The 21,799-nt window shown below is 43.9% G+C and overlaps 1 protein-coding gene across 1 annotated transcript in view; it reads left to right on the top strand.

The window, feature by feature from the left end:
• Positions 1–21,799, top strand: part of LAMB4 (laminin subunit beta 4) — a 57,446-nt gene that overhangs the window by 32,434 nt on the left and 3,213 nt on the right. Inside the window, 16 exon segments of the mRNA XM_080561506.1 lie at positions 199–319; positions 1,271–1,448; positions 2,603–2,746; positions 3,000–3,231; positions 4,839–4,996; positions 6,879–7,103; positions 8,115–8,335; positions 9,547–9,643; positions 10,515–10,890; positions 11,265–11,425; positions 14,382–14,587; positions 15,502–15,705; positions 17,644–17,797; positions 19,626–19,833; positions 20,442–20,580; positions 20,825–21,001. Of these exon segments, the coding sequence (XP_080417632.1) occupies positions 199–319; positions 1,271–1,448; positions 2,603–2,746; positions 3,000–3,231; positions 4,839–4,996; positions 6,879–7,103; positions 8,115–8,335; positions 9,547–9,643; positions 10,515–10,890; positions 11,265–11,425; positions 14,382–14,587; positions 15,502–15,705; positions 17,644–17,797; positions 19,626–19,833; positions 20,442–20,580; positions 20,825–21,001 (3,001 nt within the window).

Here is a 21,799-nt window from a genome sequence, read left to right as displayed (position 1 = left end):
AAATACTGACCTAAAGACACTGCCGTAGCCTATTCTCAAAACCAGGTTTTCAGATTGCACCTATGTAAAGAACAGAGAGGAGCCAGGAGGGCAGGGAGAGCTCACAGCATCCCAGCAACGTGCCCCATCCTGCTCTGGTGAGGGACCAAGCATATAACTATGCTCTGTCCATAACTGTGCTTTGTTTCTGCTAAACAGGGTCGCTCTCCTGCAAACTCCAGTCTGCCTGGAGCCAGGAACAGAGTATTCTGTGGACGTGTATTTCTCTCAGCCCTCTGCCTCTGGCCCAAAGGCTAAATCGTTCATCTTGATTGACTCTGTAAGTAACGCTGTCACAATTCCCTCTAGACTGGATTTATACCACTTTGAAATTTGTTTGTTTTTCACATAGACTCATCCAAATATTTTTAAATCATTTGTGGTGCATTTTATCAGAAATCCAGGGAAGCTTACTTCAACTTACCTCCATTGGCACTGTCTTTCTGTGCTTATATATGGAAAGACAGGATTGCATCATTTACAATTTTTATGGAGCAATACCATAACAGCTCACCAAATCATACATGTATGTTAATAGCCAGAGTGTGTACCTCTAGAGGTTGCTCATTTATTATGAGCACATTCCACATATGCTGACAGAGTGGTGTGGTTAGGGACACACATTTTTCAATTCTTCATTCACCTATTTTTTTGAAAATCTATATAACTGAACCTAATTAAAAAATCATGGGGATTTGGAGATGGGTCTTGTCACTGGAGAAGTAAAATTAGTTCTGTGATATCCTGGGAATTATGTCCAGACATTTCCCATGTTTCCACCAAGGCAGAAACTGGGTATTAGTTTTGGGTCTTTCTCTTGAGAAAAGTATTTAAAAATTCATTCCTCTAATTACTTCTGTAGAACTGGAGCTGACAAAGGCTGGCCATACTTGGACATGGAGCCTCCAGATTATTTTTTCCCTATCTCAGTAACACAAGTAAAAATTTTGGCCTGCTTTTGGAGTCGTAAACATGGTACCTCTTAGCAGCAAAAACAGTTCTGAGCATATATCTGAGGTCTTATTATAATCCGACTTTTTTGTACACAGTCTCTTTTATGTGAGGAACGCGGGGAATGTCTAGACCTTGAGAATAAATGTGAATTTAGATTTAGAAATCCGGTGCTCCAGGCCTCTGTCCTCACCATGCGCACCACAGTCAGGGAATGTGGGAAATTCTGTTTTTCACTATATCTAAGCAAAAATATTTTCTTTTCCTCTTAACGCCGCAGCTTGGACTTATTCCCAGAATCAGCTCTGTGGAAAACTTATGCAGAAAAAAGGATTTAGATGACTACCAAAAGTATCGCTGCATTGAAATTGCATCAGAAGTTGGACCTCACATCCTGCCCGAGGCATGCTCACGGCTGATCGCGAGCATGTCTGCCCGCATTCACCACGGTGCCGTCGGTAAGGGGCAACCCGCACAGACACCTGGTTTGGTCAGTTGATGTTTTTTCCTTGAGTTTGTTGGGCATGTTGACTGGAGAGCTTTCAGTCCATGGTGGTGTAGGTAAGTGAAGCTGATCGGTTTTGGCATGCTGGACACATCCCATGGAACCCTGAGCATGCTGCAAACATCTCTGGGTGGCATGGCTCTTGACCAGCCATGGATCTTGAGCCCATCGCATGTTGAGCTTGGTGGAGCAGCAAGATGGAGCAGTGCTTGTGTGTTTTCTGAAGAGCATTGCAACCAGAAGCAGTTTCACCAGCTGCCCAGAGCAGCAACTTGGCTAGTTTTTGGCTGCCAGAAAATGACGGAGGAGTTTTTAAGCCCTCTCTACAGATCCTGCAAGACATCTGGATGGCCTGGTAGAGCTCCAGGCCTGATGGCACACAAGCCGATGTGCTGAAACAAGTTCTCCAAGAAAACATCAGTGGTGTCCCAGCGAGAGTGCAGTGGCAGGTGGGGTTTGAAGCCCCTGGCAGTATCCTGGCCCCATTGCAGAAATAACTTCTCTGTTGTTGGGCCCACAGTGAGGGACCTTCTCTGTACTTCCAGCATCAGGAGTTGTCTTTCTGGACACCTTTGGTGGTCATCTCCCTGTGGAGATGACTTTGATCCTTGCCAAGACCTGGCAGCATCTCCTTAGTTCGTGCTGTCTTTAGAAGAACAGATGCCTCACTCACAGATCATGCGATGTGGCCATGGCCACACAGCTGCAATCTTCCCCTCAATTAAATTTGGGCTGCACTGATTCTGTGTAAGCATTCCAGTACGGCTCCCCATAGTGATGGGATTCTCACTTTGGCTTTCTAGCACTGGCATCTGAGCATCGTGGACAAACATCCTCTGTGAGTTAGCAGACCACCTTTGTTCAGTAGGACAGTCCAAGTTGCTCACAAAGGAGCAGACAATGCACAGGCACAGGCTAAGCACTGCTTGCAGACCACGTCCAGTGCTGCAGCTAGCGCATCGCTGTTGGTGGTTAGTGAATCCCTGATGAGAGGTCATCAAGCTCTTCCCTTCCTGTTCCTAAGTGCAAAACTGCAAGATTATGAGAACAGTCACACCCCTTTGTTTTTTTAACCGCGCCTGGTTTGATTTTCTTTCCCACTGGCAGCATGCAAGTGCAATCCCCAAGGGTCGCTGAACGCCAGCTGCAGCAGACTCGGGGGACAGTGTCACTGCAAAGCCAACGTCGTGGGACGCTGCTGCGACACCTGCGCTGCAGGCAGCTACGGCTTTGGCTTCCACGGCTGCTACCGTGAGTACTTGGCAGCCAGTCCAGCACCAGTACCAGCACCAGTACCAGCACCGGTAACAGTATGGTGCTCTTCATGGACACCCCAACCTTGTAGGGCTTTGAAGCCACTAATATGCATGATGCGATAAAAAATTATTTCCACATATAACAAATTTGCCATCCCCATTGCTTGTCCTGTCTCTGAGCAGTGTCAGTGATGGGTGTGTTGGTGGGGACATGCTGATGATGCAGCTTCTCTCTCGGTGTTTTCCAGCATGCGAGTGCCACCCGCAAGGCTCGGTGAGCTCGCTGTGCGACCAGGTGACGGGGCAGTGCGCCTGCCGCCAGGACGTCGATGGTCAGCGCTGCAGCCAGTGCCTGCCTGGGTATTTTGGGTTTCCCCACTGCCGCCCGTGCCCGTGTAATGGCTACGCAGAGCTCTGCGACGCGGTGACCGGCGAGTGCCTGAACTGCAGCAGGTTTACAGCTGGAAGCCACTGTGAAAGGTAAGGTGATGGGCAGCACTGCACTGCTCACCCCAAAAACAGCTGTCTGAGATATATGCTTTGCTGGGGACCCACCTACATCCCATCAATGCATCAGAGACCTTAACTGGAAACATAGCTAAAAACAGGATTGAACTGGACCTCAATGCTGAATGACAGGTGCCCGTTTGTTGGGTAAATGTGAGCGGGAAGGCGGATCCTCTGGGATGGACCGGGGCACAGCCACCTGCAAGCGGCATTCGAGACATGGGTGCCCAGGTGCTATGTGCTCAGAGACCTGTGCAACGTGCTGCACCTGTGATACAAGATTTCCTGCCAGCTTCTAAATTGTCAAGAGGCTAAACTAGAGCTGAATACTCATTTTAATACCTGCAATTATCTCTGAGGAGCTTAAATAAACATGCCCTCTTTGCTAGCTCATGTCATTTCCATATGACCAGCAAATGACTTCACCCACGTGTTTCCACCTCTGCTCAAAACAGTGCTCATGTTTTTCATTTATATCCTTGCAGAATTATCAGCAGATTCAGCAAGGACATCAGAATTAAATTTATTGGCTGGTTAGTTTGGTTTGGCTGGATTGTACCTCTTCATTCCCTTTTAAGAGGATTTCCCCATGAAGCCTGTTGAGCTTCTCTACCAATGCGTTTGGACAATGCGACCTTTCGCTATTGTGGCTGTAGATGTCAAATAGATTAAAAATGGGAGACTGAAACACTTGTTGCCCTGCGCCTCCACGGGAGTTCCATTACCCAGGGCGAGGATAATTGGAAAGCCAAGACTTTTAAACTGGCTTGTATAAATATAGAGAATTGTGTTCCCATTTGCCATAGTAAAGCAGATTAAAGACCGAGGATGCTTCAGAAGCTGCTCCATTGCCTGCTTGTCCGGGTAGTGCCACAGCTGCCACCACCTTGAAGCAGCCATCACCCCAGGTTTGCAGAATGTTTCAGACAGAGCATTTCTACATAAATGTCACGCCTGAAATATGCAATATTCCCTGAGTACTCTGAATGAATATTTGCTCTTTCACCCATGCTGGGACTTTCTAATGTCATGCCAATCACTCTTTGTGTGTATATATGGCAAAATACATGTGCAAGAGGAATACACATAGTCAGAGCTGGATATGCAGATTTTTTTCTGTGATTTTACAGAATCACAGAATGATTGATTCTATAACCTAAATGACAGTATGTGTATGACATATCACACATGCTCTGCACATACAGCTAAAAACTACCATGCAAAAATTCTGCATATCCAGCTCTTACTATGTGTATTCCTCTCTCACGTGTATGTTGCCATATACACACAAAAAGAGTTAAAATTATTTCAGAGTAGGTGAAAGTTTTCAGGAATATTCCTTGAAAAGAAAACGTATTTTTTATTTTTGTTTTGTTTTTCTCCAGATCTTGGGAATGCAGCTCTGATTTTACATTTTAGAGCACGTTTGAAGCTGCATACATCTGCACCAACTAATGGGGATAGCATTACAATGGCCTGGAATCCCAAATTAATTACAGATATATATAAATTGATTCACATGCCAGGACTGAAAGGAGCATTTGACAATTCCTGCTGCTTTGTGTTGACTCTTTTGACAGGTGCATGGATGGCTATTACGGAAACCCCCTGAACAGAGAACCCTGCCGCCCATGCATGTGCCCAGGGGCACCTACGAGCAAGAGGTTTTTCGCACATTCCTGTTACCAGGACTCCCAGACTGCACAATTAGTCTGCAACTGTCTCGAGGGATATTCAGGTAACAAGCAAAATAAAGACTGGTTTTGATTATATTAAAACTGATGTAAAACAAAAATTATGATCCTCTGCCCATCCTCTGTTCAGAAATGACAAGTGAGATAATGATAAAATAGATAAGAAAAGTTAATGCCCAAATTTACTCAACTTGAGTGGGAATATCCCAACTGAGAAAAGTGGGATTTGTGCAGTTAGTATTCAAAAAAGGCATTCATCTATTCGTATTCAGTGAAGTCATTAATTAATCTAATGTCACTCTCTGGAAACGTCCCCCTTTCCAGGGGTACCTGGTGGAGGGAACTCCAGTTGCTCATCACCTCTGAGAAGCAAGCATTGGAAACCCAAGTCAGAAAGATCAGGGCACCAAAAAGGAAATGTTTCACTGTTTGAAAGGTCACTGCAGAAAGGGCCATTCCCAGCTATCTCAGATGCGGGTATTTTTTGCAGCAAACTGATGTCTCACTTCCAGAGATCCCATTGACTTAACTTGAATTTCTGCAGGGAAAAGCTGAAGTTATTTCCCTTCCCCTGGGCATTACAAAGATTTCCAACAATGGAGCCAAAACTAAACCAATGCTGTCATATTTATTTAGGCCATGTTCCTGTATAAGTGAAGCGCAGTTTTGTCCAAGGAATCACTGTTAGGGCCAAAATGATCCCTGTTGATACTTACCCAGGGGATTGCTGTCCTCAGAAACAACTGATATCCTCAGTTCAGGACTTTCTTCCAATTGCTCCTTCCTGCCAAGGTTCTTGGTCGCCTCTGAGGCACCAGGCTCACTCTTCTGGAGACTGGGAAAGGCTCAGCTCCTTGGGACTGTGGTGAAAGAGAAAAGAGTCTTTGGCCAAGGATGAGCCAGTGGACAAGGTCCCAGTGACACTAGCCTGCCCAGAAAGGTTTTTGAGAGTGCAGAGTGGTAGCACCTTGATTGGGGGGTGGTGGGGAAGCTTTGGGATGGATGCAGACAGAACTACAATGCCAGAAAGCAAGGACAGAATGTCCCAGAGCTCCTCTGACCTCCTGGAGATCCTCTGTTAGAGAAAGGAAGGCAGGTCTGGTGGGCTCTGCATCTCTCCAGAATAGGGCACATCCCACCTTCCCGTGACATTGGGGTGAAGGCACCAGGGAAAATCCTGCAAAATGGCCTAACTCCAACTACAGTTTTGTTCCCTACGACTTTCCAAGGAGGAGAAGTAGAGATGGAGGTGCTCAACTATTTTCCCTGCTGTAAAGCAGAATCAGGGGAGGTTCAGACTAGACACTAGGAAATCCTTCTTTACTGAGAGGGTGGTTAGACACTGGAACAGGCTTCCTGGAGAGGCAGTTGATGCTCCATGCCTGTCCATGTTTAACGGCCACTTGGATAATGCTCTTAATGATAGGTTTTAACTTTGGGTCAGCCACAAAGTAGTCTGACAGTTGGACTTGATTGTCTTTGTAAGTGCCTTCCAATTGAAACTATTCTGCTCTGCTCTGCTCTGCTTTGCTCTGCTCTGCTCTGCTCTGCTCTGCTCTATCCTATCCTATCCTATCCTATCCTATCCTATCCTATCCTATCCTATCCTATCCTATCCTATCCTATTTGAAAATACTTTGCTGGAAAAAGATGCTTGGAGGTGGTGTCTGAGGGGTATCCCTTTACTCATACTGAAAGGGCTTCCCTGGTAAAAGAGGCTTGGGGTGAGAGGGGTGTGTTTCCAACAGATTGCAGTACGGGAGATATAATTTTAAATGATCACAGGATTAAAAGGCACCAGTCTCAAACAGATGGGTATCTTCCATTCGAAATCTGAATTTGAACAGGCAACCTTTTATTATTAAAAATTACATGACTCACTTGAATTCTCACCAGCCAGCACGTTTTTACCTTTCTCTCCAACAGGCCGGCAGTGTGATGCGTGTCCTAGCGGGTTCTACAAAAACCCAGGAAGCCCCATGGAGGACTGTGCACCATGCCCCTGCAACAACAACATTGACGTGACTGACCCGGAGTCCTGTAACAGAGTCACCGGGGAATGCATCAAGTGTTTGCACAACACCCACGGAGCACACTGCCAGTTCTGCAAACCCGGGTATTTTGGTTCAGCCCTTGCTCAGGACTGCCAAAGTAAGTGAACAACAGCACTGCAATTGCATATTATCAGCGAGAAAAGTTTTAAACAAATTAGGCTATAGGGAGAAGTTAGCCCCTAAGGGGATGATAAGACTAAAGCAGACAAATGGAGCAGTATATGAGGGTCCTGAATAAATCTCTACCCAGTGATACATATAGCTGCTAATATGGCATCTATTAAGTTCTATCCTTGTCATCCAAGTCTCCCTAAATCTTCTACTGAATATCACTCCTAGGAAATGATTATTTGTGAACTGAAATCAGTATTAGCTGTCAGAAAAATAAATGTGCATTCTTGCTATTCAGGAAGGAATCAAAATTAAAGAAATCAAAGATAATCAAAAGCAATGCTGAGTTAGCCAGATGACCTCTTGCTGAGCTCCCTGCCTTCCCAGTTGTTTTGATGATATGGCTAGAAATAGAGACTGCTCGGGCAATTTAATAGACCACATGAGGACACTGTCAATAACTCAGCATTTTGAGAGGAAAGGAAGCAGTGTAAGAACATGCAGGTCATAAGTTTCTTCCCAAAGTTTCTCGAAGACCATTTCACAAATGTGGCTGATTGAAGGTCTAATTTCAACAGGCCAGAAAAATATATCTATTTTCAAGTATCTCTTTTTCTGGGATTCTCTGAAATACAGTACAAACCAATTCCTCATTCATTCTTGGAAGATGTCACCCAGAAATGGTTTAGCAAGAACTTTTGGCTCCTCAAAAGGAAGTCCTCTTATGTTACTCAGCTTGCCATTAACTGGGGGTTCCCACACTGTACAGTGCCTACTGTAAATCAGTTTTGCCTTATCCAACATATTCAACATTTCATTATAATAAGATTCAAAATTCACTACACCTTCATTTTTGTGCCGGTATTAAAAGTAGTAAAAGCTCCCAGTAAGTTTGTTCAAAGCCACGTTTCAAGGCCAAGCTGTGCTTTATGTACAATTCTGATTGCTCATCTTCTGTATCAGCATCTGCTGTAGTAGTTGTCCTTTTTTTTTCCAGTCTGCACATGCAATCTCACAGGTGTCCTCCCTGCCACGTGCCCAGGGAGGGACGCAGCCTGCCTGTGTGACCCGGCCACTGGCGCTTGCCCCTGCCTGCCCAACGTGGTGGGCACCACGTGCAACCAGTGTGCACCTGGCTACTGGGACCTGGCTAGCAGAAAAGGATGTCAGCTCTGCGACTGTGAGCCAAAAAACACCCAAAGCAACCAGTGCGACCAGGCAAGGAAACTACTCTGCTCTCTGGGAACTGGGATGGTGGCATTTTGGCCTGGCATGCTTGGGACCTGCTCCTATAAGAATGTTTTTCTGTCTTGCACCCTGAAAACAATGAGTCTTTGAAATTTGCGGTTGTTACAACTAGGCTTGGAGTCAGTATATCAAATGTGCTGTTCTGATACTGTGACTTTGCTTGCAAGCAATTTCTCTTTGCTTGTGTGTTTCTTTGCAAAGTGGATTGCAGAAATTGAAGAGAAAATGATATATAGGAAAAAATGCCTCATACACATATGTACAGGGAAAGAGAAAGTCCAGGCTTGGGCCCAAGAGACTTGCATGTGTTTTTTTAAGTGTTTCCTTTCATAAAGTAGAAGCTGCTGCCATTACATTAATCATGCATCATCAATCAGACTGCTAGAGTATCTTTTCTCACCTTTAATTCCTGTGCACTTTCTAGAGCAAGAACGTAGAAAAAATAAAACAATGCTTCAGAATAGAGAGCTAAAATTGTGGTCCCATGGAGACAACTAAAATTTTGCTCTTGACTACATAGCACCAGGACCTTATGCCAAGATCTTGCTGATATGCTTTCACATTTTCCCTTCAATATGCTTTCTGTTTGTTCTGGTTTATTTAGCGGATTTATTATTTTTCCCAGGAAATGTAGCTCTTAACGTGACAGAACTACACTACTACTGCTTTTCTGAGTTATACCAGTTATCAGAGCTGTAATTCCCTGCAGTTTAATTTTGCTGCTGAATTCCAAAATAAATTTTCTAGGGCAATGTGCATAGTATACCCTGGAGGTTTTCTGTTACAGCTAATATATCATGTAGTTAAAAGTTGAAATGTTAAGCTTTGTTCAAGCAAAAATAAGACATTAATCTGTTTTGCAAAAGGAAAAAAAAATCCTCTTTCAGATAATAGTCAGAGGATGAGTTCTCAAAGATCGTCTGTAGACTGGACCATACAAAACCTTTCATATCAGTAAAGAAAAGCCAGCTCTCCATGCCCATTTTGTTTTCACAGCCTTCAGGAGGAAGATGGGAAAAGTGGCTTATCATGTATAAACCATGTTGTTTAAAGAACATATGGAAGCTGTGTCACTGCAGTCCCCATGCAGCTGTATGACAGAGCAAGAAAGAAACCCAGCAAATAATGTCTGTCCAGTCATTCTGTGTGGGCAGCTGTTTAATCCTGACCTGTCTTTACAGCTTACAGGCCAGTGTCCATGTAAGCTTGGCTATGGTGGAAGACGTTGTGATGAATGTGAGGAAAATTACTTTGGCAATCCCCAGATGCATTGCATTTGTAAGTATTACTAAGTGGGGACAACCAGACTAGAAACTGCTGCAAAAGGAATGCTTGGCCCTTATGTTCACAGAGAAGACAGGACTTATACCTAGAGAAATAAACTTTAACACATTTGAGTGTACAAGATGGATAAAATTGTTTATATTATTTATCAGTACTTTTCCCTCTACAGTTATGATGTGAATATGGATGCAAGAGCTAAAGAAGAGATGTTAGACATGTAGTCCCTTTCACTCTAACGTGAACACTGGTTTCACCCTCTGCTATTTAGAAATGGTCTACACTAGCTGAAGGCTGCAGAAGTGGAGTGTAGTGCAGCTCTCAACAGACAGCTCCCCACCCCAGGGAGTACCAGGGTGAAGTTTCAGGAGGGATTTATCTCACCTGACTTCAGCTGTCCCAAAGCCAGGGACCTAGTCTGAGCTCCGGTGATCAGTGGTGCTGATTTTCTGGTTGTGCAGGCTGAAAAGTGTCTCCAAATAATATTTTATGTCCATTTTTTGTCGTTCAGATTGGATGTTAGGAAAAGGTTCTTTACTGAGAGGTGATCACAGAGACACAGTGCTAGAAGAGCAGAGCTGCACACAGTGGGGGAAAACTCCAACATGGTTCAAGGAGCAAGTAGCAGTAGAATCACATCAAGAAAAAGAAACCCCATGAGTGGTCTGCTCAGCAGGATAATGTTGATCCATTGTTCAACATTAATGTTGATCCATTGATCTCTGCAGACCCAGCCTAGCAGGCTCAAACAGCAGCAGAGAGAACCAGTTTCTGTTTGCACCGTTGAAGTGCATGATTGTGTCTCCTGTACACGTTACTCCTGCAGAGAAGGGACAACTGCATGTGACTTGCTGTCCCTTTCTTGCAGCATGTGCGTGTAACCTGGAGGGAACCAGCCAGCCCCAGTGTGACAAAGCCACCGGCGCGTGTAACTGCCGTGCTGGTGTCACGGGGTGGTTCTGCAACCAGTGTGGCCGTGGCTTCGAGAAAGACTTTCCCTCTTGCCGTCAGTGTCACCTGTGTTTCGATCAGTGGGACGCCGAAATTACTGCCCTCGCCCAGACTGTTCAAGGGATAATGAGGTTTGCTGCAAGTCTAGAGGATAAAGGAGGACGAATGCCCAGCTGTGACATGCGCTTCAAAACCTTTGAAGATGCCATTTCTGAAACTGAAAGAATTTTGAAGCATCCTGTTCTTTCACTGGAGGCACTCACAGGCATCAAGGATTTTCATGGCTACGTTCAGTAAGAATTGACTGCCCCATTAAAATCTCTTGGCTAAGAAAGCAATCTTCCCCCAGGTTTCACCAGCCTTACCTTTGCTTACCCTTACCTTCAAATCCTGTTTCTGATCAGCACACAGATGTTGGAGTGCTAATTCACTGTTTCCAATAGATCTGTGAACAAAATAATCTTCATATATTATATTTCCCCCCCCACAGGCATGTACTTAAATGTGGGAATTTTCCAGTTCCTAAAAGATTACCAAATAAGCCATTACAAGTAAATGTTTCTGCTCATTTAGAAATTTATCTCTTGTCATCTAAAATATTGTGTATCTCAGTTGCAGTTTAAGAACATTTCAGTCTGATTACTGACAACTGTCATTTCCCTTGTAGAGAAAAAGTTGCACAAATGGGTTCCCTTCCTAGAATGCTGTATGAGTTTCCTGACCTTAATGAGAACATTGAAGATATTAGGGAAGAAGCTGACCTTGTCTATGAACTTCTACAACAGAAAGTGCATCTGCATCACAGTTTTCATTACTTGAACCTCAAAGGTAAGTCAGCCAGTAATTAACTGGAATAAGTAAACATATTCCATGAAATTTCACAATGTTTTGAACCATTGAACCACACATTTCAAAGATCCCTAGATTTTAGTTCCATAGGTTGAGAAAAAATGGAAATGCTAAGAACATCATCATACTAATTTCCAAACTCTCTTTTGTTGTAAAATGCCGTGATTTCTAGCATCATAAATTTCAAATGCATGCACCAGGGTCATGTCAGTCAAAAATCCCATGAGTCCTGATGTTTACATCAGGATTTAAAGGCCACCCAGTTTTACATTATAGACTCACAAATCATACAGTAGAAGAGCAAAGGATTTTTTTTCCCTGCTTCTGACTCCTATTGCTCTTAGCAATAGTTAAAAAATGTACGGCAATAGTTTGTTTAATTAAAGCAGAGAGTCATAGTGCAACTTCTCAGTGTTCCCATGGGAAAATGCATTACTTTATGTGGTAAGGAACTCACTCTCCATCATCAAAAAATGTGAAATCAGAACTGAGTTGTTTGACATTTTTAAAATAATTACACCATCTCTGCTTGAGCTAAGTATAGTCCCATCAGCTGCTAATGGCAGTAATAACAGTGTCACGGGCTGAATTCTGGAGAAAGATGGGAATGTATCAGTCAGGGATCTTGAGCAGATACTAGATCATCCACAGCAGCAGATTTTCAGCAGTGTACACTCTACCAAATGACCAAAGAGATGGCTGCCAAGATACGAACCCCCAGAAGACATGGTAAGCACCACAGAAGACACCAGCTACAGGCATTGCACTGCCACTTTGAGTTCCTCTGTATTTTGTTCAAACGAGAAGAAGATTGGACTAAAAAAGATCGAATAAAATGAAGGGAAGGTCAATGGAATGTAAAGCCAAGGGAAAGCAAGAGAAAAAAGAGGGATTAATTAAGATTTAGGGCTCCCTGCACTGTTATGCTTGGCAGTGCCCCCAGGACTGTCTCCTCCGCTCAGATCCTGCACGAGAGGTCAGCACAGCTCTCCCATGCACTGAGTCCCAGTTTGATCAGGTCTTGTGCTGACTCTGAGAAAGGCAGGAAGGCAAAGAGACAATAAATCCCAGTGAGATCAGTGGATGCACAGCTGAAGCATCCGTGGTGCTCTCTGGTCATGTTCCAATTCCGCTTCATCTTTCGGCCTCCAGAGGCAGATAAACAGCCCTATAAAAAGCACACGGGGGTGTGGGGAGGGGAAGACCTTGAATATAAGTTGAATTGCTGGTCAGAACCACAAATATTCATTGGTCCTGATACCAAACATCTAGCAGCACAGAAATTACTTTTCCCTCAAGACAACCGTCTTCCCTGATGTCTGGGAGAAAGCCTGGTTCCCTCTTCCTTTCTTCATTCCAGGACCAGCAGCAAATCCTAGCTATGGCTCTGCTCTTGTATGCCCTCTACCTCATCTGGGGCGCATTTGACACTTGTGCTCTAGACACACATGGGGAATGGGCTCCTACCTACCTCCTACCTACCTCTCCTTGTAGAGGATCAAGTGAAACGAGTTCAGGACTCTTCCTGAGCTCCTCATGGGCATATACTCAGCTGCCTGACCTGGAAATGTCAATATCTAATGATGAATTAAAATCCCTGGAAAAAACAAAACACACATGTCCTTAAAAGAAGGCTTGCAGCTTATGAAATCTCATTAAATTACCTCCTCCAGCCTTGGCCCCTGGCTTTGCAGCCACTGTGGTGTGGTAGTGTGGTGCCTAGGCTGTAAATCAAGCTATGTTTAACATAAAGGAACTTGGAAACTCTACAGCTCCATCACAAACCAAGCATGAAAAATATATTTGGGCCATTTAATGAAGAGCTGAACCACTGTAAAATATTCCTGCAATGGAAATGTTGCATAGAAAACAGCCGCATGCTTAGATATGGAGTCACAGCAGCCCCTTGCCAGGTATTTTATATTAGTATCTAACTTGAAACTGTATGTTGTTTCCAAGAGTTACGAGATAAAACAAACAGCCCCAGTTCCACATGGTAATTAAACATTGGTCAGCTTCAGCCAAAGCAAGGCCAAGAGCTTTAGTGCCTGGTAGAAAGCAGTCAGGACTTGATGAGATTCTTCTTATTGACTTCAACCAGTAACTGAGCCATTATCAGCACAGAGGGATGCTAGTCAATGACCTCTAATGCTTTTTCGCTGCTGACACATCAGTTCTGGCTCATTGCACATACTTCTGCCTGGGGATGTGCAGAAAACTTTGGGTTCCCTGGAGATCCGGGAAGCCTTGACAGCAGCAGCTTTGAATTGTGAGTTTCACAAAAGGCCTGAGTCCTTTCTTTAGGCTAAAAAAAAAATTAAAATAAAATAAAAATGAATATTCTCCATGCCGTTTGAGCCTCTACTAGAGAAAAAGGTTACACTAAGTAAACAGGAAAATGTTTGTTGCTTGGCCTACAGGCTTATCATGGAAATGCATTTTTTTTTAGCACATCAACCCTGCAACTGAATTTTTCCAGAGCCAAAGAAAACTCATAAATTCCCATTTGTAATCTACATTTTGGGCTTAGTTAAGCTGACTGTTTAACTTTTGGGTACTATGCTGACCAAGGAGAGGACAAATGCTTTCCTGTGTCACAGTCCCAGACCTGGTCATTTCATAGGTTTCACAACTAGCAGGAACAGTTTTCAGCCTAAACTTCGATTCTGGAGAATAACACAAGATCCAGTGCATTTGTTTCTATTTTAGAAGGTTTTATGGGTATCAATTCCTGCTTGGTAGCTGGCTGAATAAAGGATTTAAAAATTGGACTGAGGAAATCACAGTTCCTGTCCCTCCCTGCTGACCCACATCAACCACCAGTGACACAGACTGAGTTACTCATCATTCACCATTTGTCTAGAATTCAAGTAAATACTTGAATTAAATACAACCAAAATACAGTTAGTACTAACCACTATTTCTATTGCTATAGAGGCCATCAGCAACATTAGGAAACACTTTGAAATGTCATTGCTGGCAGAAGAGAAAAGCAGTGGGACAACCCCAGTCATAAGATACTCTGAATACACCAGGAACAGCACGCTCGCTGTGATGGGCCAGCAGGCCTTGAAAGGAAGCAATGTGCTGGAGCAGCTCAAGATGATCAAGATCCCTGACATCCAAAACTTAAATGAAAAGGTAAGTGCTGTGGGTTTTTAACAGGAGCTAAATAAAAACTACTTTTTTTTTTGTATTTTTTTTTGATGCTGCTATTAGTTTTTATTTTAAAAGGGTGATTACGTGCATTTTAAATCTGGAAAAGGCCACTTCCCTGCCACAGCCGTGCAGTCACATCAGAAACATCTGTACTTCTCAGCTGTGGTTGCTACCACCCTTCTGCAAGCCATTGTTCCCAGGGCAGGCCCACCAGGAGGGACTGTTTCTAATCTCAAGCACTTTGTAGTCTCAAGAGGACTTCCGTGTAAATTCAAAAAAATTGACACCAACCTCCTCCATCAGTGGCTAAACCTAAGCAGAGCAACTTTGCCCTGGAGTGGATGAGGAATGTTCATGTCTTTTGTGGCACCTGTGGGACAGGAAGGCCAGGAACCTTCTGCTGGGCAGCAATGATTACCTGACAGCATCTTTAGCCAACAGTGACATCTGGCAGAGCACATCCACCTTGGTCTTTAGCCTTGACTGACATCTGTGTCAAAATACGTAGAGGCATGGTACTGTGCTGTGTGAGACGTGATCTGGGTCCTTCAGAACAAGCAGGATGGGTTTGGATGCCCCATGGACTGGATATGGCCAGGGGACGGTTTCAACACTTCTGCCACAGAGTGAAGCAAAGGCCTACATATAACACAAAGAGCCCCAAAAATGGCTCCTGCAAGGAGGGGGTCGGAGCTGGGGGCTGCCATCGCATCCTTCAGGTCAGGGAAGGGGGTCCTGTTACAGTCCGTGACCCTATCTTTGGAGATATAAAACCGCGACTTTTGGGGAAAATCACACGCAATGTTCAATGTTCACATTATGCCCAACATCCTTCCCGCAGGAGGTTGTTTCAGATGCCCAGAGGAGTCCTGACACAAACATCTTCTTTATTTCAGATCTGCGGGGTGCCAGGGAACCTGCCCTGCACTGCAGCAGCCTGTGGTGGAGCATTGTGCCAGGACAGCCTGGGACTCAGGGACTGTGGTGGCCCAAACTGCAGCGGAGCTCTTCCCCTTTCCTCCAATGCCTTCAGGAAGGCTGAGGAGACTGCTGTCCTGTTAACTAACTTGACTACTCAGCTACGGGAACCTGAGAATCAGGTACACATATCAAACTTATATTTGTTCGATGCAATGGATGGAGATGGGAAACAGGGCGGTCCCCTCCTGGGAAACACCGTGCGTGAGCACTGACCTGTCCGTAAGTCCACAGTTGGGCTAAAACCCTCAAAACCCAGGGAGTTATGTGCTTCCCACAGCATTGCTGTCTTTGCAAAGTAAGCTTTTCCTCTGCTCTCCCTGGATGCTTTTTCATATTAGGGAGGAAAAACTGTTCCTGGGAATCAGAAAAGGCCAGTTTGCTTCTAGAACTTATAATCAGAGAGGGAGCTAAGGATGGGGGTCCTGCCACCTCCCTTCACAGGGATGGAGTTGGCTACATCCCAGCTAGTCACCCACCCTCCTCTTATAATCAGTGGAAAGAGTCAGGCAACTCCAGCTTCATTTTCTCCATACCAGCTATATGTCTGTCGTTGCCTGAAAGTACTTTTTTTTTTTTTCCACTTCGCAAGAATGGCGGGCATAGATTTGGATGGGTGAATTGTGGATAGCTAAATTGAGCAAAGATGCAGTAGTAAGCATCAAAAACTCAGCTGCTCTTTGGGCAGAGAGCAGTGACCTAGTCATGGACTCCATCCCAATACAGTAGGCATATTGTGGTTCAGTGCCAGGAGTATTAGAGGCAGTCCCACCAAGTGACAATGTCTATCAGTGCCTTCCTCTTCCTCACAGCTTCCAAGGTCTCATGGGTCATGGTGTCCTGTGCCTATGGAAGTTGGTAGCATGAGGCTAGTGTTGTCTATATTTTTATTGGGAAAGATTCAAATGGAGCCCTTTGTCAGTAGCCTGAGCGTGGCCCACGTTTATTGCATTGATATTATTACTCACATATCATTAAGCTCAATTTATACAACTTCATTTTACTATTATGGTTGCCATAAAGGAATTATTGCAGACAATTTCAAGCTGAAGCTTTTCTGCCCCCCATAATGTTTATAAGGGCATCGAGTATTTGGCTGCTCCACTTTACTACAGAGGAGCACTGAAAATAACTCAAAGCATGGCCGATGCAACATGTGCAAAGGAAGCAAAACAGACAAGTCCCCAGATGACAGTGAAGACAGTTTGTTCTCATTAACAGTCAGAGAGAACGCCAGTTACAGTGATAGGCAAAAGCCATTTTCCAACAGAAACATCATTCTGCTGTGGCTTTGTCCCCTCCCTGCAGGGTGTCTGGGCATCCATTTCCTCCTGTTAGAGTCCACACGACATTGCTGTGCAGCTACCAGGTGTAGAAATGAGCAGTCAGGGCACACGTTGAGGCCCCAGTACATGCAGGGACAGCAGTGATGGGCATCCCACGGACGTTTCAGAAGTAAAAACATCATTGTTTTTCTTGCTGCCTAGGATAACAGGGAATTTCTTCCCTCCATCCCTGTGCATTTCCTTAAAAGCAAAGCACAGCCCCCAACAAAGCAAAGTACTGTTGGGGTTTGGTAATTAAACTAAAGTTCTCAGTTAAATGATTAAATATATTAATTTAATGGCAAAATTTAACTTTTAAAGACAAGCATTAATTCTAGCTTTTTTATCTGTGTCATTTTAAGTGCATTTTTAGCAGCAATTCCAGCGTGAAAAGGCAAATGAAATAATGTGCCTTTTCTGTACTGAATCTGATCAATGACACGGCGCAATACTGCAGGAGAAAATAAGTCAGCACCTTCTTTTAGGAACAGAAGTGGTTGTGTTTTAGCAGTGGTTGCACAGAGAAAAAAAAATAGCTTGATTTAGGTTTTTTCTAAGGCCAAAGGCCATGACTTAACAACTTTGAGAGCTGCCGAAAGTGGTCTCCTACTACAGGTTTTTCAAAGGCACATCAAGCGACTCCATCTGAGGCTTGCATCAAAAGTATCTGTCAGAGCTCAACTTTCCAAGCAATGATATACAGCCTCCAGAAAATGGCACTGCTATTTCTAATAGCATTTCCAGGTTGAAAGCATCAGAAAGATGGCGGAAGACACCAAGCTGAAAGGTTCACTGTTTAATGGGGAACTGGAGAGAGCTAAGAACCAGATTGAAGTTGACCAAGAAATCACAAAGGAGTTCATCAAAAAAGTGAAAGACTTCTTGTTAGGTAAATATGCAAGGAAAGTTCTTCTGACTCTTTTATATATATATATATATACACTTATTTCAATGTAATGTTAACATAATAGATGGCTAGAAAGTGATCTAGCTGCATGCATATCAAATTTCTTGTCTACCTCCTGATCTGTGCATCTTTTTTTGATTCTGTTGTTTCTTTTTTCCCAGATGATGGTATTTTGTATTAATTTTCCCATAGATTGCTATGTTCTGATTGTCATCTTTTATTAATTTGCTTAATTTGAAGCAGGCAAGTAGTTCCCTCAGTTCCTGGTTCATCTGACAAAAGGTCCGCTAATATAGTTTCATACAATATATAACATCCAGGCATCTTCAATGCACCCTCAAATTGTTATTCCACCCTCTTCTTCCCGGCCCGTAAATAGAGGCTCTCTGTAGGGAGCGTGGGAATTAGGACACAAAGTGACAAACTGCTCCATCTTCTCCATAAAGCTGTAACTTGAGGAATCAAAGGATTCTGGTAGGACTTCAGCCCTCACAAAAAAAAAAAATAACAAAATAACAATGCATGCCCTAAAACTTTTTCCACCCTCACAATTGCAGAAATGTCTTTTACCAGACGCACATAAAAGGAGTTCAACTGTGTTAGTATAATCTCTTGAATGTAGCTGATCTCATAATTCTCTAAGGATTGCATGTTGGCAGTCCTTTGGCATTCATACCTCCATATCCAAACAACAGCAAGGGAGTGAGGGCAGAGGACTTCCTTTGTTCAGGAACATTTAAGTTATTTTTCTGAATTTGAAGGAAAAACTCAGTTTAAGTCCTTAGTGGTCTCATATTTTTATTTGGTTGCAACTGAGAATTTCATCTTTGGCTCTTCTTTTATGTTTCTTAGAAGACATATGGTATTTACTAATAATTGTAAAGAATTTATTCATTAATTTTTGGTTTGTAAATTGAAGTTTATGCACCATAGCAGCTAAAATGCGTACAATTACATCAAATCTGCTATACTCTACAGCAACTGGCGCAGTGGTTTTAGATTAATGTATTTTGACAGAAGATAGCTCTCAGAAATGCACCCCTGGTTGCACAGTAACTGCCTTTTGTTTAATTCTTGGTAAGTTACTTTGGAGCATTAGCACAAATGTAGCATGTTTCAACTGCCTTATCACCAAAGGCCTTGTCTACAAGGGGAAGTGAGCAGAAAACAGAAGTGATGATGGGACTTTGCAAGGCGTTAGCTACTCTAACCCTGGATACCCGCACCTCTTAGCACAGTTCGTATTGGGATGAGAGCATTTGGAAGAGGGGTTGTTAAAGTATGTCTTTCCTACTGTAAATTCCCATCCTATCTCAGTCTGTCCCAAATTCCCCTCTGCAGCTTAGCTTTCCTCATTAAGCAGCGGAGGAACCACTTTCTGAGCGCTGTGGCAACTCCAGGGAAGGGATTACTCCCACCAGCTGGCTTGGAAAGCTTCCTTCACACCCCGGTCTCCCCACCGCCTCTTTGATCTGGGGACCGAGGGAGAAATGGGCTCTGACACATCTGGCTGTGCCTCATGCCGACTTAAAACCTTCCATGGGTTCAGTTCTGCATCAGAATTTTAATAACCCAGTTCAAAGCGGGTTCAAATCCTCAGCTCAGTCAGCTCTGACAACACCAACAGCAGTACCTGGAAGCGTTAATATTAAATCACAAAATGGTGGAGATAATTCTCTTACCCCCTTGCTGTGCTTGTCAGCTTTATTCTGCCACATAACTCAATGTCTAGGCAACCCTAACGATCCTTTACATTTCGCTGGGAGGAAGCCTCCACTTCAGAACATCCCAAGCTCAGTTTCTGTTGCAGATGAGAGCGCGCCTCCAGAAGACATTGAGAAGGTGGTGAGTTACGTCCTGGAAATCAACCTGCCCCTGACTCCACGAGAGCTAACGAGCATGCTTGGCAAAATCCGAAGCATTATGGCCCACTGTCAGAAGTACAAACTGAACGCAAATAAGAGAAACAGGAAAATGGAAGCGGCTCAGACACTGCTGGGGGAGGCACAAGATGCTGAGTGAGTAGGCTGTTCTCTTACATGCTGACTCCAGCTGAGATGGCACTGCGTGCAGAAGGACTGCTCCGTACCCCAGGCACTGAGTGTCCTGGGAACTCTGGAGGGAAAGTCCAGATTTCAGCACATTTCAGATTGCCATTTTGCAGCAGCAAGTAGCCACGTTGGCCTGGGCTGCGGGATCTGACCTGCTGCAAGAGGTGGCAGCTCCCCAGGGCTCCTGGTCCTGCCTGCTGAACGCAAGGACCGAGGCAGCTACATCCTTCCATGTGGGTCATTACACCCGGTTCACTGGGAGGCTGAAATATGGGTGAGGAAGAAGAGCCAGAACTGGGGAGGGAGAAAATATGTTCACCTCATAAGTGAACTTTCCTTACCAGCATTGCTTGCAGTATCCATCCTCAGCTTCATCGTAGCAGTTAATGCACTCCCACACAAGGCCCCTTGCTGGTGTTGTGCTTTGCCAGCTAACAAATCACACTTTTAACAGATGTTGGTGGACTTGAGGAAACATTTCTGCATGTGAGCATGGGTGTGTTTGCAATGTGTTCTTGCTTTGCCTTCTCTCCACACCACAACACTACACACATTTTTATTTTTCCTTTTTTAAGGAAAGCAGCTAAAGCTCTTCCACCTGTGCGTGAAATTAATGAGAAACTAAAAAATGCTGTAAGCTCCCAAGGACGCTCCAAAAACACCTTCATTAAGTTGAATGAAGAGATACAAGGAATCAGAACACAAATCTCACAGGTATCTTGCTGTAAATCTTTTAATTTATTTGCAACATACATTTTAGAAAAAGATAGTTCATCTCAAATTTTCCTCAACGTAAATGTAAAATAAATAAAACCAGAATGTGTCTCAGATACAATATCAGTTCCACAATGTATAAGGGTCTCCTCTTTTTTATCAGTTGCCATTCACCTCCTTCATTACCAAGCCCTGCAGGCTGGGTGGACATGGCGTAAGAAACCACAGCCTCCTTCTGTTCTAGGCTGAGAACCAACTGAACAAGACAGGCGATGAACTCAATGACTTTTCAGCAAAACAGTCCGAGGTGGAAGATGGAATTGCCACGCTGCAGACGAAAATGCTGATGAACAGGAATCAAGCTACGAGTGCAAGAGCAGGGGCAGAAGCAGCATTCAAGCGAGCTCGGAAAATTGACAACGTAAGCCGTTCTGTCACATATTAAAGGAAAAAAGGTTGCGTACATGTTCGATAGTATTTTTGATTCAGAAGTGTAATTGTGCTACCCGGCTCTCCTCAAAACTCTAAGCTGTCCTTATGCCACACAGTGTGCAATCCCCCAGGTTAAGTCTAATTTCCTTATTGCTTTAAGGTTTCTAGAGGTTCTCCAAACTTCTGTTTGCTTGAATGAAAAAAAACACACACATTTCTCTAGCTACTCTGTGACGTTCTTCCTCACACTGCGTATAAGACTCGTAGTCACCATGGGCACCAGAAAACACAACAGAGCAAATCACAAAACCAAATATTAAAATATGTGAGCGATGGACGCAGTCTGGCCATTCATCTTGTGCTGTTCTCCTTCAGGGAAAATCGCGGTGGGAGTTATGTGGAGGTTGTGGCTGGCTGCTGTTCGATAGCTCCAGTTTTTGAGAATGCACTGAAGCAGCTGAAAATTTACTAAAATGCTGTGTGACAAGAACCAGGTACCCACAGCTCTGAAGGGAGAGCACAACTAAGTGGCCAGGTTATAAGAAACACAGTAGAAATCTAAACTGCAGCCTCCAAGGCACCCTAAATCAGCATGAAAAGGAGGTAGCCAGTAAATATTCCTACATCCAAAATTGTTTAAAAAATTGATGCTACAGGTAATTCATTACATTTGATTCAAGCCTCATGGCAAAAATGCAATCTACAGACAAGCCCCATCAAAAGAAGTAGTAAGAGCATAAGCTTTAAAAATCTTACACTGGATTTTCTTTACATCCTCACCCTCCAT

Source organism: Anser brachyrhynchus, assembly GCF_964034855.1.
Source record: "Anser brachyrhynchus genome assembly, chromosome: 1".
Classification (NCBI taxonomy): Eukaryota; Metazoa; Chordata; class Aves; order Anseriformes; family Anatidae; genus Anser; species Anser brachyrhynchus.
The sequence above is the reverse complement of the archived record's forward strand: the minus strand, read 5'-3'. Positions and strand labels throughout refer to the sequence as shown.